The sequence below is a fragment of the Oncorhynchus mykiss genome, chromosome 9 (genome assembly GCF_057628025.1).
Source record: "Oncorhynchus mykiss isolate SJ-2025 chromosome 9, ASM5762802v1, whole genome shotgun sequence".
In the NCBI taxonomy this organism is placed as follows: Eukaryota; Metazoa; Chordata; class Actinopteri; order Salmoniformes; family Salmonidae; genus Oncorhynchus; species Oncorhynchus mykiss.
In genome coordinates this window covers 41,699,705-41,719,078 of record NC_143030.1, presented here as the reverse complement: position 1 = coordinate 41,719,078, position 19,374 = coordinate 41,699,705, and the positions used below count along the sequence as shown (strand labels likewise).

General features: G+C 44.2%; 1 protein-coding gene across 6 annotated transcripts in view; it reads left to right on the top strand.

Annotated features, from left to right (window-relative positions):
* The window catches only part of LOC110531982 (protein bicaudal D homolog 2), a 73,944-nt gene that overhangs the window by 35,875 nt on the left and 18,695 nt on the right, over window positions 1-19,374 (top strand). For all 6 annotated transcript variants that reach the window (XM_036987905.2, XM_036987907.2, XM_090184214.1 and 3 more), the window contains exons 2-3: window positions 1,225-1,437; window positions 18,414-18,566. In XM_036987905.2, the coding sequence (XP_036843800.2) occupies window positions 1,225-1,437; window positions 18,414-18,566 (366 nt within the window). The remainder of the gene's footprint in view (window positions 1-1,224; window positions 1,438-18,413; window positions 18,567-19,374) is intronic.

Genomic DNA, 19,374 nt, shown 5'->3' with positions numbered 1-19,374 from the left:
AGATAAAAGCAAGGTCAGATGTCTGATAGTCTCAGGTAAATCCAGACGTAGGGATTGTAGTCCAGCTGAGAGACAAAATGAGAAATTAAAATCTCCATCAAATGGATCACTGGGGATTGGAAATTAAATCTGTAATCAGATGGTGATTATTCTGAGAGAGAGAGAGAGAGAGAGAGAAACCTAGAGTCTCTTTGCGTGACCAGACATTTCTGAACAGGCACTGTGATAGGGCTGCCTCATGGTTCATTAAGAAATTAGGGTCAAAGTCCCGACAGAGGAACAATTAATAGTGAAGTGAAACACGCCATTATTGACTAAGGGCCATTATAGCAGTAAAGAGACAAAAATGGATCAGAGAATTACAAGCCCTCTCTCACTGTCACACTCTTGTGTGTCCCTGGCCTGTGGTAGTAGAGACATCTTCCCTTTCTAAACTGCTGTCAATCTGGGGAATTTGGATGATTTCCTAATTTTATCTGCCTGTACTCATAGATGATCTTAAGAGCATTGGACTATATTCTATAATCAGAGAGGGACCTATGTTTGTCCAGGAGGTTTCCTATAGCCTGTCTTCTGCTTTACTCGGATTGGTTCCTAAGTGTTTGAACTGCCTTCTGCTTGGTCTCTGGTTGAGCATGTGCAGTATGGACTAGCGTCCTATGGGTGGAGAGGGTGGGGGAGAAGAGCGAGTCGGTATGGGCAAGAGAGGGGGATGATGGAGGGAGGAATAGAGGTGTGAGAGGAGGATGATGGAGGGGAAGAATAGAGGCGTTAGAGGAGGATGATGGAGGGAGGAATAGAGGTGTTAGAGGAGGATGATGGAGGGGGGAATAGAGGTGTGAGAGGAGGATGATGGAGGGAGGAATAGAGGTGTGAGAGGAGGATGATGGCGTCCAGGTGGAAACTGTTATGACTGAGGGGTTATTGCTCCAGGATATACTATTTTAGGAGGGAGAGCTTTTGGGACAGCACTCTCCTCCTCTCTGTTCTGTTTAATTGGTTCTGTCCCCAGCTGAACCTCCGCTGAACAAGTGGGCTCATTTCAAAATGGATGAAATTCCAAATGGGAAAAGTTGCTCAGGAGATCAGCCGAGTAAATCCTACGTGCTGGAACTCTCTGAAATAGTGTTCACATGCATGTGCTCTTCTCAAGCCCACAGTAGCCTTTCCACTGCATTTACCAAACCCTAACCTCTCTCCCTTCCTGTCTCGCTCTCTCTCCAGGCGTTTGGACAAGCCTACTCCAACCATAAGAAGGTGGCTGCAGATGGGGAGAGCAGGGAGGAGTCTCTGATCCAGGAGGCGGTGTGTAAGGAGGCCTATTACGAGCAGCGGGTCCTGGAGCTGCAGACGGAGCTCCGCCAGGCCCGTAATGTCCTCACCAACACCCAGTCAGAGAACGAACGCCTGGCCTCCATCGCCCAGGAGATGAGAGAGGTAAGATAGAAAAGGTTCAGTTGCCATACTATAGATGCGAGTTTGCATACAGACTAATACGCCACCTGATATTAAAACATGTAAGATTATATTTTCTGGACAGGTGTAGACTCTATTCACAAAAGACACATTGTAATCCTATCTTGATTTGATCTAGATTCTAGTTGACTACCCATTACTGGATTTGTAGGGCAAGGCGCTTGTATTGCCAGGGTTGTGGGTTCAATTCCCACGGGGGACCAGCATGATGAAAATGTATGCACTCACTACTGTAAATTGCTCTGGATAAGAGCGTCTGCTAAATGATGTCAAATGTTTTTGGGATTATTTGTGATTGGATTTGACAATAGGTATAGACTTGGGTATATGAGATCAGATCCTATTGTTGACTATTATATGTGCATGTATGTAAACAAAATTACACTTGCACATGCTCAACTACACAATTGCTGATACACACACACACCCACACACACACTTTCGACTTCACAGATACGTATGTACGCACACGTACCTGTACTAGCATTGAAGCTTTCCCAATTATCTATACTTGGCGACACTTGCGCAATGTACACACCCATGCAAATTTGCTATACATTCAGATATTGTTTATTTATACCCTGCCTGTGGCTACTAGACTACAGTTCCAGACTTGCCCGACTCCCGTGCTAGCGGTTGAACTCTGCTTGTCGTGTTCAGGCAGGACTAATCACACCCACTCTGATAGTTTCAACCCCTGTGGTGAACTGGCACAGATCAGGCTGATTGAACGAGCGCCATAATGGCTGTCGTACTGATGTGGTCCTGTCTCTGCAGCCCTGGGGATCTGGGCGAGGCTAAAATTACAGAAGGAGAGAGCAGGGGAATCTTAACGGCCTGTCTCTGCTGTGGCGTGATGACGGGAAAGGTTAACAACTGCTTGGTTAAAGAAAATTGTGATAAATAAAAAAAGTATACCAGTTTCATTTAAGGACCAAATAATTGACAGCTGTGCCGTAGAGATTGCTAAATAGTTGGGAGGAGATTTTCGTTTTAATGATTCCATGGCACATCGATTCAAAATGTAGAGTTTTTCTATGTAAATGATTATACAAAATTCTTGCAACCGATTGAATGTTACATACAGTTGAAGTCGGAGGTTTACATACACTTAGGTTGGAGTCATTAAAACTCGTGTTGTTGTCCATTAGTTTACTCCAATTAGGGGACGGGTGGTAGGGTTAGGGGAAAATAATAAAGGAATAAATATTTTAAAAATATATGGGGTGTTGGAAATGATGCAGACAATTACATTGATAGAAGCCACAATCTATTTGTAATATTAAAGCTGATCCCCCCCCCCCCCAAAAAAAAAAATGTTTTTTATTGCGAAAGGCAGATCATAGTTGAGGAAAAATTCTACTATAGGCAAACTAGGCAAATCAGGCATTATGCATATATTATGGTTACAGGTTAATTGTTGCATTAGTAATGCATTTATGCTGTGGCACTAGTGTATATTACACAGAGTACAGGCACTAGGTCCTGAGATTATCAGCAGTGCCCATCGGCCAGCCCTGGCGACACTGGCGTGCCTCTCCTCTCCCATCAGATCTGGCATCCTTCCCTGGCTTGAGAGCGTCAGCCGTGCCACCCACCTGCCCCATTTTCCGCTATGCGCCAGATAAGAGCCGGTGAGATGCCACACACCACTCGTATCCCGTCACACACTGCCCCACTAACACACATACACCTACATTGTCTCAGAGACATCCCCTCACACACTGCCCCACTAACACACATACACCCACATTGTCTCAGCGACATCAGGTCATACATCCCCAATCATCATAATAGCATCCTGTATCGTCTGTGTTCTCTTTTGTTTTTAAATGTCATTTACATTCAGGCCTAATTAGCCTCATTAGCAGAGACTGCGTGTATATGTGTGTGTGTGTGTGCGTGTGTGTGCCTGTGTGTGTGTGTCTGGGCTGAGCCAGCAGTGAAGAGATTGAAATAACGAGAGGGGCCGACATGTTGAAAGGGGGCCAGGCCCCTCTTGGGGAGGTGGTTAGCTTTGAACTGACAGAAGGAGAGGGAGACAGAAAGAGAGGGAGAGACAGAAGAAGAGAGGGAGAGACAGAAGGAGAGGGGCTCTCACTTTTGGATCGTTTGATCTGAAGGGCTGTGTTCTCTTAGTAGTAGGTATTAAGGGTGAAATAATGAGGAGGGATTTCTGACACCGGCTGCTGAGCAGGGAGAGGATAAGGTATATACAGTAGATTACAAGAAGGGCAAGACGATATAGCGGTACCTCACCTCCATAAGCCTAAAAACTGTTCCTGTGTCTCCTTCTCCTGTCAAATGTATTTAATCAAAACAAATTCATTTCTCAGGGTTTTAATTTGTTAACAGAAAATCACTAAAGCATGCTGTGAGCCCTCTCTCTCTCTCTCTCCCTCTGTCTCCCCCTCTTTCTTTCCCAACCTCTCTCCCGCTTACTCTCTCCCTTCCTTGTTTAACCCCTCTCCCCAAATCCCTCCATGTTGGGACTCATCAGATTTAGTTAAGCTCTGCGACAGCGTTTTGCTGCTCAAGTTAGCGATTACTCCGGTTCTGGGAGGGGAGAGGGTCTGAAGGCCTCCTCTAAGGGAGTTTGACACCCCCCCGTCAGTTTGGAAACGCGTCTGCGGCAAGGTAATCAAATCCTCAAATCACTTTGCTTTCAGTCTGGTCGTTTCTTATAGATATTAGGACAAAAAAAAATGAAGTACTAACAATTTTCGTCAGGCTCTAGGAAATAGGCCAGTTGCTACTTGGCTCTGGCGACTGAAACAAGTCTTAAGATTGGCTTTATGGAAGCCAGATGTCTTTCTCCAAACATAGCTTATGTTTGTCTTAGGCTGTGTCTCGTCTGCAGTAACAGTAGAGTATCAGCCCCCTCTTTATGAACACATGGATCCACTTATTACCTACATACTTGCACTTACAGTTGACGTCGGAAGTTTACATGGACTTAGTTTGGAGTCGTTAAAACTCATTTGTCAACCACTCCACAAATTTCTTGTTAACAAACTATAGTTTTGGCAAGTCGGTTAGGACATCTACTTTGTGCATGACACAAGCACTTTTTCCAACAATTGTTTACAGACAGATTATTTCACTTATAATTCACTGCATCACAATTCCCGTGGGTCAGAAGTTTACATACACTAAGTTGACTGTGCCTTTAAACAGCTTGGAAAATTCCTGAAAATGATGTCATGGCTTTAGAAGCTTCTGATAGGCTAATTGACATAATTTGAGTCAATTGGAGGTGTACCTGTGGATATATTTCAAGGAGGACCTTCAAACTCAGTGCCTCTTTGTTTGACATCATGGGGAAATCAAAAGAAATCAGCCAAGACCTCAGAAAAAACATTGTAGACCTCCACAAGTCTGGTTCATCCTTGGGAGCAATTTCCAAACTCCTGAAGGTACCACGTTCATCTGTACAAACAGTAGTACGCAAGTATAAACACCATGGGACCACGTAGCCGTCATACTGCTCAGGAAGGAGACACGTTCTGTCTCATAGAGATGAACGTACTTTGGTGCGAAAAGTGCAAATCAATCCCAGAACAACAGCAAAGGACCTTGTGAAGATGCTGGAGGAAACAGGTACAAAATATCTATATCCATAGTAAAACGAGTCCTATATCGACATAACCTGAAAGACTGCTCAGCAAGGCAGAAGCCACTGCTCCAAAACCGCTTTTAAAAAAAAGCCAGACTACAGTTTGCAACTGCACATGGGGACAAAGATTGTACTTTTTGGAGAAATGTCCTCTGGTCTGATGAAACAAAAATATAACTATTTGGCCATATTGACCATCGTTATGTTTGGAGGAAAAAGGGGGAGGCTTGCAAACCGAAGAAGACCATCCCAACCGTGAAGCGCGGGGGGTGGCAGCATCATTGTCACGTCCTGACCTTAGTTCCTTTTTTATGTCTCTGTTTTAGTTTGGTCAGGGTGTGAGTTGGGGTGGGCATTCTATGTTTTGTAGTCTAGGTTTTGTATTTCTATGTGTTTGGCCTGGTATGGTTCCCAATCAGAGGCAGCTGGCAATTGTTGTCTCTGATTGAGAACCATACTTAGGCAGCCTGTGTTCCCACTATGATTTGTGGGTAGTTGTTTTCTGTTGTGTGTCTGCACCAGCCAGAACTGTTTTGGTCGTTCTCTTTGTTATTGCTGTGTTTATTAAATAAATATGGACACATACCACGCTGCACCTTGGTCCTCTCCTTCCAACAGCCGTTACAATCATGTTGTGGGGGTGCTTTACCGTAGGAGGGACTGGTGCACTTCACAAAATAGATGGCATCTTGAGGTAGGAAAATGATGTGGATATATTGAAGCAACATCTCAAGACATCAGTCAGGAAGTTAAAGCTTGGTCGCAAATGGGTCTTCCAAATGGACAATGACCCCAAGCATACTTCCAAAGTTGTGGCAAAATGGCTTAAGGACAACAAAGTCAAGGTATTGGAGTGGCCATCACAACGCCCTGAACTCAATCCTATAGAACATTTGTGGGTAGAACTGAAAAAGCGTGTGTGAGCAAGGAGGCCTACACACCTGACCTAGTTACACCAGGTCTGTCAGGAGGAATGGGCCAAAATTCACTCAACTTATTGTGGGAAGCTTGTGGAAGGCTACCTGAAACGTTTGACTCAAGTTAAACAATTTAAAGGCAATGCTACCAAATACTAATTGAGTGTATGTAAACTTCTGACCCACTGGGAATGTGATGAAAGAAATAAAAGCTGAAATCATTCTCTCTACTATTATTCTGACATTTCACATTCTTAAAATAAAGTGGTGATCCTAACTGACCTAAGACAGGGAATTTGTACTGTCATTAAATGTCAGGAATTATGAAAAACTGAGTTTAAATGTACTTGGCCAAGGTGTATGTAAACTTCCGACGTCAACTGTACATCACTCTTTCTCTGTGAATACGGATTCACAGTTTAGTGCTATTACCGGTGCTCGACTGGTTCCCTTGTGTGTGGCTCTGTCTGCCTGCAGGTGCCAACCTCATTGTGAATGCAGACACACACACACACTGGTGCAGTGGCAAGGTTGGCGGCCAGGGCTAATTGCCTAGATGGAGGAAGTTGGAGGGTATATCTCACTATGTATAGGAGCTAATGACACCCATCCACTGCCACTTTATGGGCAGAGGTAGCCAGCAGAAGGCGGGCAGCGGGTGGGAGCCACGGCACTGAGGCTGCCATTGTGATGGGACTGAGGACTCTGAAAGAACCCTTTGTCAGCTGGGTTTCAAATTAGGCAGCTAGGGATGGAGGGAGAAAGGGAGAGGGTGGAAAGAGGAGAAGAAAATCCGTTAGGAGGAGGAGAAAACAGAGACTCCGAAATGTGATGTGTTTGTTTCTTTTTCTGGCATATGCTTGGCAGCCCTGATTTAGTCAAGGGGATGTTTTTCTCCCAAACCTCTGTCAGTTGGTCTGTCATGTGACTCCGTAGACAGAGTTGGGTCACCTTGTGATTGTCGACCTTTTTTCTCTATGAGATATTTGGAAATATAGCTGAACGATGGGATCTTTCAGAAATCAATTTATTTCAATCAACTGTATTCCCTATGGGCCAATTATTACATGGGCCAATTATTCATTATTATTATTATTACTACAAAGTGGCAGTCTCGACAACATAAACAAGTCTTGATACAGTACCCGTCTACCGTCGGATGCAGAGGGTCTTTTATGTGATAAATAATTGCCAGACAGGTTCATAAGGCGAGCTCGTTTTTATGAGGTAATGACCCCACTACACCTCAATGACCTACCATGCTCAATAATCATCCATCACAGTTAACCTATTGCTAGTAAAAGCGTATACACTACTCAGACCTATAAACCATCTAAAATGGCAGCTGTCTATGATTGACTGTCTGAGATATCCAATGAATGCATTCTCAATCCTGTAGCCTCCTCCCGCCCCCTCTCTTTCAATTGATCCTGTTTAACATACCACTGGTATACGGCGTTCATACGTCACATATAAACATGTCTGCCGTCTATGAGGCCCATAGACACCCAGCCAGTGACTGAGAGCCTTGGGCAGTGATAAGCCACACTTCTATGCCACGGTGCGAGCTACAGTACAGGATTAAAGCCATACAATGGGTGTGGTAATGACCGTGACTCCATTAGACTCAAGCGCTCATGTCACAGACTGAATCTGTGCTGCCTCCCGCGCTCTTTTCAACACTCACAGAATTCCCACAGTGAGCCGCTCAAGAAATTAACTAATTCACTCACAGTCACACAAAGACGCATTCATTATCACTACACTGTTTAGTGTCTAGTCAGACATGGTAGCAGAAATCCCCTTACAGATACACAGTAGAGGACAGGGATAGATAGTGTAGTCATGTAGCCTGCACTGCTCCCATGTCTAGCTGTCTGACCAGTGACATGTAACATTCCATTTTTTCTCCCCCTTACACATTACATTAGTGAGCTCTGGCTTAGCCAATCAGAGTAATGAGCTGGTCATTCAGACATGAAATATGATAGTTTTTTCCGCCTCATTTGACACTGTGGGTAGACCTCTCAGACGTTAAGCTGGCCCTTTAAATTCACAAGCTCAATTATAACTCTTGAATTAGCTGGATTAAAGACCAGACGGAACGAGGGAAGGAGAAAAAAAAAGATCTAGAAAATGCTCAAGGGCAAGAATGGATGTTCTAGAATGTCAGAGGTTGGGTTGTAGGGTTTTTATAATAGAGGAGTAGCTCTTTGAAGGAGATTGTGAATGGTTGTAGAATGGTGATAGGGGCGGTGATTCTTTCTTCTAAATATTAGCTGGCATAAGCCCAATATAATAAAGGTGTATTCTACCTTGAATGATCTCCTCCTGTATTGTGATGGGGAGAGCAGCAGCAGGAGGGAGGGAAGGAGACTAAAAATGGGGAAGAAAATAGGGGTAGAGTGGGAAGGGATAGAGAATTAGAGCGAGAGAGAGAAGGGGAGATTGAGATTTGAGAGAAGGGGAGAAATGGGGAATGGGAAGGACGGAGGGAGGAGGAGAAGGGAGAGAGTTAGAATGAAGGAGGGCTGAGGTAAATGACATGTACAGTTTCTACACTGTACAGCTGTGTGTCTAATCTGATGACATTGACTTTGTGGCGTTAGATCCGTTTACGGGGAGCCAACCTACCCCGTCTGCCCAGAGCAGGTGTGAAACCAGGGGCACTAAGCCCTCCAGATGTTCCCTGGGTAATCTTCCCACCCCGCCCAACGCACCTCGCCCTGCCCCCATCCCCCACCCTTCCCGGTTCCGTATGTCTCTCAGATTGATGGCTATTTATAGTCACTAAAGCATGGCTCTCTTAAATACCTTTAAAAGATCTGCCATTGATTCGTAATGATATTTGTCTTTTCGTATCTGTTTTAAAGGGCCGGGGCTTTGAAAGTGTCACACTGGACCCACGTCCAGTAACACCAAAGTGGTTGTTCATGTTGGATTGATAGGCTGGTAGTCAGTCTGTACAACAGCTGTCAGGCATGCGCCCACGTACTACAGTTCACACTCCAGTGCACACACACAAACACACACTCGCACAGGCCCTCCTCCCCTCCCCTCACACACACTCAGACACGCACAGGCAGACAGGCAGACAGACAGGCAGACAGACAGACTTACAGACAGACAGACAGACAGACAGACAGACAGACAGACAGACACAAACTAACTCACACTAATGCACATACTGTACATCACACATGTATGACCCCTGGACACACAGAAACACTCATTCACATTTATGTGCATGTATGCACTATATCACCCCTCTAGACTTACACACAAACACAACCACACACAAAGGGAAGACTAGAGAGCTGATCTTTTAGCATTCTTTTCAAAGCTTTGAACGTGACCTTGAGTGTGTTTGTCCCAGTCACGGTGTCTGGGGTGTTGAATAGAATGAAAATCACTCCCAGCAACAAGCGGGATAAAATAAGATCTATTTTTTTTTCTTTCTATTGTCTCTGTACAGTATGTGTGTGGTGGGGGTTGTGAGATGGTATAGTAGAACAGCTGTACTGGGCTGAATCACGTCTCAGGGACATTTCCATTTTCCTTATTTTGCTCTGTAGGCTTCTCTACGTTTTCTACGGCTCTGAGCAATACAGTCTCGCTAGACAATCTCTGTCTGTAAACGGAGCTGGACAAGGCTGCTCCTGTCCGTGGGATAGATAGATCTAATAGAGTTCATGTTTGACCTGGAAAGAGAACTCAAGGGTGACTGTTTGATATGATACGCAGCCTCTAAAAGGGATACACCGAGAGGAGAGGGGGGATGAGAAATTAAGCCAGCCAGTGCCGTCATATCAGTAAGCCGTCTCGTGCCATCTGGAATCGTCCCTTCTTTTCTTTCCGGGGAAGGGAAATGGGAAAAGGTAAATGTGGTATTTCACAGAAACACACTCCAGATATCCCATAGTATTAAGACCAACCCAGAGTCTAACCACAGTTTCAAAGCCTAACTAATCGACAGCAGTGTTAAGCTCAAACACTTTAGGCGTCAACTTAAAGCTTTGCTGAGCCCTAAGCTGGTTAAGACTCAGTATGCTGTAAAAGGCAGTTTTAGTTGTGAAATTGGAGCTGGAGAAAGTGAAGTGTTGAGTACAGTTCCAGTAGGACTGAATCAGCTCAGAGGAAGGAGCTGACCTCTAGAATCGACTGAGCTAGTGCTTCCATGTCTTTTACAGCGGCACTCACTGCATCCCCTACAGAGAGAGGATTAGACCAGTCAAGGACTTTCCAATAGTACTCATATGTCCTACACACACAGTATACTGCACACTAGGCTTAATCTAACACACAGCTAAAATGCGCCTACTTACACACACATTAACATTAATGATCTGAAGCATTAGCCAAGCACACACACTCCCTGGTCAGGTGGGTTTGAGTGTTTAGTGAGGCAGCTGGTGTGTCCCTATAGTGGCAGTAGGCAGGGGGGGTCTTCATAAACCATACATCTGTTCATGCTAATCAGAGACCTCCCATTGACAGGGTCCTTAAAGGTAGCACGTCAAACATAAATAAAACCAGACCCCCCATCTTCTACCCCCTGTGCCCCTATCACTAACACCCCCAGGGGAGAGCTCCATCATTCGCCTGACTAAATGTTATTAACGTATTATGGCAGGCATGCATGCACACAGCCACCTTATCCCCCACTGTGCAACTACAGCTCACCTTTTTTTGTCAGGCAGTCTCTGAGGACCTCTGTGTGACCAGTGAGGTCGAGGGCAGAGTGGGCTTTTACGGAAAGCTGTGTCAAAGGTCAAAATTCTCGTTTGCATCCTAATCAGTTTGAGGAGCCTCTTAATCAGTTTGTATGTTGGTTGATATTCATTAAAGGAGCAATCAGCAGTTGCTACATAACATGTTTTCTTATAAATTAATGATATATACCCATTGAGCCTTGAAGAATATAATGTATACCGTTTAAGTCGGGAAGTTTACATACACTTAGGTTGGAGTCATTAAAACAACTCCACAAATTTACTCCACACTTCAAATTTACTCCACACTCCACAAATGTGTTGTTAACAAACTATAGTTTTGGCAAGTTGGTTAGGATATCTACTCTGTGCATGAAACAAGTAATTTTTCCACCAATTGTTTACAGACAGATTATTTCACTTTTACTTCACTGTATCACAATTCCAGGGGGTCAGAAGTTTACATACACTGAGTTGACTGTGCCTCTAAACAGCTTGGAAAATTCCAGAAAACGAAGCTTTGTATAGGCTAATTGACATCATTTGAGTACAATAAAGGTAAAAAAATTAAATTAAAATTGGAGGTGTACCTGTGGATGTACAGTGCCTTGCGAAAGTATTCGGCCCCCTTGAACTTTGCGACCTTTTGCCACATTTCAGGCTTCAAACATAAAGATATAAAACTGTATTTTTTTGTGAAGAATCAACAACAAGTGGGACACAATCATGAAGTGGAACGACATTTATTGGATATTTCAAACTTTTTTAACAAATCAAACACTGAAAAATTGGGCGTGCAAAATTATTCAGCCCCTTTACTTTCAGTGCAGCAAACTCTTTCCAGAAGTTCAGTGAGGATCTCTGAATGATCCAATGTTGACCTAAATGACTAATGATGATAAATACAATCCACCTGTGTGTAATCAAGTCTCCGTATAAATGCACCTGCACTGTGATAGTCTCAGAGGTCCGTTAAAAGCGCAGAGAGCATCATGAAGAACAAGGAACACACCAGGCAGGTCCGAGATACTGTTGTGAAGAAGTTTAAAGCCGGATTTGGATACAAAAAGATTTCCCAAGCTTTAAACATCCCAAGGAGCACTGTGCAAGCGATAATATTGAAATGGAAGGAGTATCAGACCACTGCAAATCTACCAAGACCTGGCCGTCCCTCTAAACTTTCAGCTCATACAAGGAGAAGACTGATCAGAGATGCAGCCAAGAGGCCCATGATCACTCTGGATGAACTGCAGAGATCTACAGCTGAGGTGGGAGACTCTGTCCATAGGACAACAATCAGTCATATATTGCACAAATCTGGCCTTTATGGAAGAGTGGCAAGAAGAAAGCCATTTCTTAAAGATATCCATAAAAAGTGTCGTTTAAAGTTTGCCACAAGCCACCTGGGAGACACACCAAACATGTGGAAGAAGGTGCTCTGGTCAGATGAAACCAAAATTGAACTTTTTGGCAACAATGCAAAACGTTATGTTTGGCGTAAAAGCAACACAGCTGAACACACCATCCCCACTGTCAAACATGGTGGTGGCAGCATCATGGTTTGGGCCTGATTTTCTTCAGCAGGGACAGGGAAGATGGTTAAAATTGATGGGAAGATGGATGGAGCCAAATACAGGACCATTCTGGAAGAAAACCTGATGGAGTCTGCAAAAGACCTGAGACTGGGACGGAGATTTGTCTTCCAACAAGACAATGATCCAAAACATAAAGCAAAATCTACAATGGAATGGTTCAAAAATAAACATATCCAGGTGTTAGAATGGCCAAGTCAAAGTCCAGACCTGAATCCAATCGAGAATCTGTGGAAAGAACTGAAAACTGCTGTTCACAAATGCTCTCCATCCAACCTCACTGAGCTCGAGCTGTTTTGCAAGGAGGAATGGGAAAAAAATTCAGTCTCTCGATGTGCAAAACTGATAGAGACATACCCCAAGCGACTTACAGCTGTAATCGCAGCAAAAGGTGGCGCTACAAAGTATTAACTTAAGGGGGCTGAATAATTTTGCACGCCCAGTTTTTGATTTGTTAAAAAAGTTTGAAATATCCAATAAATGTCGTTCCACGTCATGATTGTGTCCCACTTGTTGTTGATTCTTCACAAAAAAATACAGTTTTCTATCTTTATGTTTGAAGCCTGAAATGTGGCAAAAGGTCGCAAAGTTCAAGGGGGCCGAATACTTTCGCAAGGCACTGTATTTCAAGGCCTACCTTCAAACTCAGTGCCTCTTTGCTTGACATCATGGGAGAATCAAAAATAAATCAGCCAAGACCTCAGAAAAAACATTGTAGACCTGGTCTGGTCTGGTTCATCCTTGGGAGCAATTTCCAAATGCCTGAAGGTACCATGTTCATCTATACAAACAATAGTACGCAAAATCCCTGAGGTGACAGTAAAAAATCTGTCGTTCTGCCCCTGAACAAGGCAGTTAACCCACTGTTCCTAGGCCGTCATTGTAAATAAGAATTTGTTCTTAACTGACTTGCCTAGTTAAATAATAGGCTCAGGAAGGAGACACGTTCTGTCTCCTAGAGATGAACGTACTTTGGTGCGAAAAGTGCAAATCAATCCCAAAACAACAGTAAAGGAACTTGTGAAGATGTTGGAGGAAACAGGTACAAAAGTATCTATATTCACAGTAAAACGAGTCCTATATCGGCATAACCTGAAAGGCTGCTCAGCATGGAAGAAGCCACTGCTCCAAAACCACCATAAAAAAGCCAGACTACGGTTTGCATCTGCACATGGGGACAAAGATTGTACTTTTTGGAGAAATGTCCTCTGGTCTGGTGAAACAAAAATATAACTATTTGGCCATAATTACCATCGTTATGTTTGGAGGAAAAAGGGGGAGGCTTGCAAGCCGAAGAAGACCATCCCAACTGTGAAGCACGGGGGGTGGCAGCATCATGTTGTGGGGATGCTTTGCTGCAGGAAGGACTGGTGTACTTCACAAAATAGATGGCTTCATGAGGTAGGAAAATTATGTGGATATATTGAAGCAACATCTCAAGACATCAGTCAGGAAGTTAAAGCTTGGTCGCAAATGGGTCTTCCAAATGGACAATGACCCCAAGCATACTTCCAAAGTTGTTGCAAAATGGCTTAAGGACAACAAAGTCAAGGTATTGGAGTGGCCATCACAAAGCCCTGACCTCAATCCCATAGAACATTTGTGGGCAGAACTGAAAATGCGTGTGTGAGCAAGGAGGCCTACAAACCTGACTCAGTTACACCAGCTCTGTCAGGAGGAATGGGCCAAAATTCACACAATTTATTTTGGGAAGCTTGTGGAAGGCTACCTGAAACGTTAAAACATTTCAAGGCAATGCTACCAAATACTAATTAAGTGTATGTAAACCTCTGACCCACTGGGAATGTGATGGAAAAAAATAAAAGCTAAAATAAATCATTCTCTCTACTATTATTCTGACATTTCACATTCTTAAAATAAAGTGGTGATCCTAACTGACCTATGAATTTTTACTGCGATTAAATGTCAGGAATTCTGAAAAACTGAGTTGAAATGTATTTAAATGCGTCGTGAGCTTATTTCAATTGTCGTACATCATTAGAACCCAAAATATAAGATTGTTTTACTCCGATATTTGTAAACAAAGTGAATGTAAACAAACACCATATTGCCTCAAAACATGGTTAAAACTATAATTTTGACATATGGATGGTCAGTCCTTATGCTCGGTCTATGAATTTGAGAGTTCTTATATTTCCCCAGCCCTATCCCTCAGCGTTTTACTAAAACAGGGGCGGGGAGGTCACTTCGTTATTGTTTCTACTGCTGATTGCCGCTTTAAGGCCAGACAGCACTGACCCTCCAGCTGAGGCAACTGACCCGGGGGCCTGGGCCTGAAGAGCCCTGGACCACCTGGCTATTTTGTCTATCCTTGACAAATTGAAACAGTCCATGGCAGTTGCACAGTCTCAATGATGTTAACATAGATGTATCCTACTCCTGGACTCGACTCTTAAAACTCTCTCCATTGAAAGTGCTCTTCAATCCAAAAGTAGGTCATTGCCATTAAAATGGCCTTATTTCTGTGTGCAGAAAACTTCACTCCTGTGGCTGACCAGATTAGGTTTCTGATAAACGTGTCACTGGTGTCACTGCTAAATTGGGGGAGTATAGGGGAAGCTGAATTACATTGCTGGATGTTGTTGATGTGGTTCAACTAAATGTCCGAATGTCTTGGATGGGGCTTACGTCCAGATTTGAGCACAGGGGTCATGTAATTTACATTAACAGATAAGCAGGCAAAGCCCTTCTACATTTCAACTTTCCTCATTATGGTCATTATATTATAGAGCCTAACCCTTAAGTTACTTAATAGCATCAAACTGTCTTTATAAGTGTAGCCTACCATCTACAGTAAGTTTGTTAATCAGTAGTGAAAGGAGGATTGAAAACCAGAAAAGCGAAAAACACTCAAGTTTAAGTGCACTGTCCAGTAAGTCTAGAGTCTAGGTAATAGGTTAGCTACAGGGATATTTACTGGGATATGTCCCGGATAGCCTTAGGCAAAAACATTGATGTATACGCTGACTCTGTGAGCGAGTTTATTAGCAAGTGCATCGGTGATGATGTACCCACGGTGACTATGAAACCTTCCCTAACCAGAAACCGTGGATTGATGGCAGCATTCGCACAAAACTGAAAGCGCGAACCACTGATTTTAATTAAAGCAAGGCGACCGGAAACATGACCGAATACACACAGTGTAGCTATTCCCTCCGCAAGGCAATCAAACAAGCTAAGCGTCAGTATAGATACAAAGTAGAGTCACAATTCAATGGTTAAAACACAAGACGTATGTGGCAGGGTCTACAGTCAATCATGGATTACAAAAAGAAAACCAGCCCCGTCGCGGACACCGACGTCTTGCTCCCAGACAAATGAAACAATTTCTTTGCTCGCTTTGAGGACAATACAGTGCCACTGGCACGGCCCGCTACCAAAACCTGTGGGCTCTCCTTCACCGTGGCCAACGTGAGTAAAACATTTAAACGTGTTAACCCTCGCAAGGCTGCAGGCCCAGACGGCATCCCCAGCCGCGTCCTCAGAGCATGCACAGACTAGCTGGCTGGTATGTTTACGGACATATTCAATCAATCCCTACCGCACTCTGCTGTGCCCACATGCTTCTAGAAGGCCACCATTGTTCCTGTCCCCAAGGCTAAGGTAACTGAGCTAAACGACTATCGCCCAGTAGCACTCACTTCTGTCATCATGAAGTGCTTTGAGAGACTAGTCAAGGATCATATCACCTCAACCCTACCTGATACCCTAGACCCACTCCAATTTGCCTACCGCCCCAATAGATCCACAGACGATGCAATCGCAATCACACTGCACACTGCCCTAACCCATCTGGACAAGATGAATACCTATGCAAGAATGCTGTTCATTGACTACAGCTCAGCATTTAACAACATAGTACGCTCCAAACTCGTCATTGTGCAACTGTGTCCTGGACTTTCTGACAGGCCGCCCCCAGGTGGTGAGGGTAGGAAACAACATCTCCACCCCGCTGATCCTCAACACTGGAGCCCCTCAAGGGCGCGTTCTCAGCCCTCTCCTGTACCCCCTGTTCACCCATGACTGAGTTGGAGGCCATGCACGCCTCCAACTCCCCCCCCCCAACCACATCGATGGGACAGTAGCGGAGAAGGTGGAAAGTTTTAAGTTTGGACAAACTTAAATGGTCAACACACACAGACAGCGTGGTGAAGAAGGCGCAACAGCTGTAAAGTAGGTCTGATCTTGTATGGTAAATCATGCGTTATTCATTAATGCACCATAGTTTTCACACAGGCACTATAGACTACACCCATGCTCATTATACACGCACACTGCCTCATGAATATTCATTAGCCTTCACCCAACCATCAGCATCAATCGGGCGCTGCACTTAGTAATGAATTATTACACAGCGCTAATGAGGAGCATGTTCTTCCTTCACCAGGGAATTTGATTTGCTCTGAATATGTAATGGTATCTGTAAGCTAAGCTAATAATGGCATGAAGTCGTATTACATGGGTAAACAGAGAGTAAAAATGTAACATTCGTTGATTGTGTTAAAGTGATGAGTCAAATTACTAAGATGTTTTCGGAATTTACATTTCAAACTATTCACACACACACACACACACACACACACACTCACACACACACACACACACACACACACACACACACACACAGCATCTGTTCATAAGGAAAATGACCCTCTGATCTGTGACTGGAGTGACGTGTGTGTTGAGGGACTCTCCTTTGTCACCTCATCTCGATCACCTGACAGGATTTGAGACCATGTGTCACGCTACACACACACACAGACACACACACACACACTCACACACACACACAATAACATAACCAAAGAGAGCACACTGCGCAGCTGAACTCACACTCATTCTCAAAGTCAATGCATTCATGCACAAAACTGATAACTACAGAGAACAGATTGCACATGCTCTCTTTCAAAGTCACACACGCATACACTACAGTTCGAAAGTTTGGGGTCACTTAGAAATGTCCTTGTTTTTGAAAGAAAATCACATTTTTTTGTCCATTAAAATAACATCAAATTGATCAAAAATACAGTGTAGACATTGTTAATGTTGTAAATGACTATTGTAGCTGGAAACGGCAGATTTTTTTAATGGAATATCTACATAGGTGTACAGAGGCCCATTCATTTTAAAAGGCTAATTGATCATTAGAAAACCCTTTTGCAATTATGCTAGCACAGCTGAAAACTGGAGTTCTGATTAAAGATTAAATAAAACTGGCCTTCTTTCGACTAGTGTGTGTGTGTGTGTGTGTGTGTGTGTGTGTGTGTGTGTGTGTGTGTGTGTGTGTGTTTGTGTGTTTGTGTGTGTGTGTGTGTGTGTGTGTGTGTGTGTGTGTGTGTGTGTGTGTGTGTGTGTGTGTGTGTGTGTGTGTGTGTGTGTGAAAAACAAGGACATTTCTAAGTGACCCCAAACTTTTGAACGGTAGTGTACATTCAGAGTAAGCACCACACACCCCTTTGCTGAGTATCTCCTTACTGTAAAGCTTTTAAGTAGCCTAACCGTCAGACTCAGGTTTCCTGCATTTGTCAGATAAGGGCTGACTGGCTGGGATGGGTAATGATGGGGGACGGCAGGGGGAGGTTCAAGGGTGGTGGTAGGGGAGTTGATCGAGTCTACTGGAGGGGGAGGAAGGGGTATGGAGGAGGACAGACAGGGAGACGGTGAGGACACAGGCTGCAGGGCTTATCTGATCCTGTTGGCTTTGAGCCTGTCAGTCTGTCACTGTAGGAGGAGGGGGCAGGGAGAGATCTCCGACTCGTTTACTGTGCCTTCCTGTGTCAGAGCTTTTGTCACCATCTGGGAGATAAGTGTGGTGCTCTCGCTGTGGTGCCATCCGAACTGGCAGACAGGCACCCCGTGGCCCGATGCCCATAGAGAAACCTGGCACCTGGATACACACACAACCTGGCACCTGGATAAGTATTGGGGGTGCACATACTTATCCAGGTAGATTGGCTGTTTTAAAACACTCACACAAAAGCCAAAAATATGGTTCACTGACAATATTTGTTATTTTTTGTCCCTTTCTCTCCATCCCTCTCTCCTCTTCTCCCTCTGTCCCTGTAATTCGCTCCTACAGAACAGCCAAGTGGTGGAGCTGCAACGGACCAGTCTGCGTGATGACATCAAGGAGTATAAGTTCCGGGAGGCACGTCTGCTGCAGGACTACACAGAGCTGGAGGAGGAGAACATCTCCCTGCAGAAACAGGTCTCCATGCTCAAACAGACCCAGGTAAGGATTAACACAACCACACTGTGAGAGGGGGGAGGTAGTGGGACTAGGGGTAGAGCATGGCTGGATGGTAGGAGAATAGGAAAGGGAACAGAGGATTAGGGGTGGGGCTAGATGGAATGGGGAATGGGAAGGAAAATTAGAAAAGATCAACCCACCTTTTATATGTACTCCCTCGCTTCTGCAGGCTACTCCTCCCCTCACACTTCATAATGAACCCCTCCTCACTACAATTATCTGCATTTAGCTGAATCTGCTCATTAGGCTCAGTTAACCCAATAGCTGCAGGCTCTCTGAACCAAGGCATTGCACTACTGTCTACTATACATCCCAGTCTATGTGCAACCCCCAGTTTTCCATGCTCACACACCATAGACTTCTACCTGTATTATCCAGTTTCTGCTACCACAGCCCAAACAAGCCCTGGAATACACTGATTTAATTCAGATTAGAGAAACCACACTCAAATGTAATAAAGAGATTAGGCTTTATGTGGCGACCTATTTGCGCCCGGAGAGAGGGGGAGCGTGTAACACAGTTTAAAGGGTGTGTTCCTGATAGCTAGCTTTCCCTCTACGTAGACCACAGATACACACAGAGAGAGAGAGAGAGAGAGAGACACGGAGTTGCAAGGCAAATACTGTGATTTTAATTCACACATTGATTGCAAGAGTAAAAACAGCCACAAAATATAAGAGAATCTACAAATAGGAGATTTCCTTTTGAAATAGATTTTTGTGGGAACTGCTAACACTCTCCATCTGCCCTATATGAAGGGATTTTGTTTGCTAAATTTAGAGGCATGAAT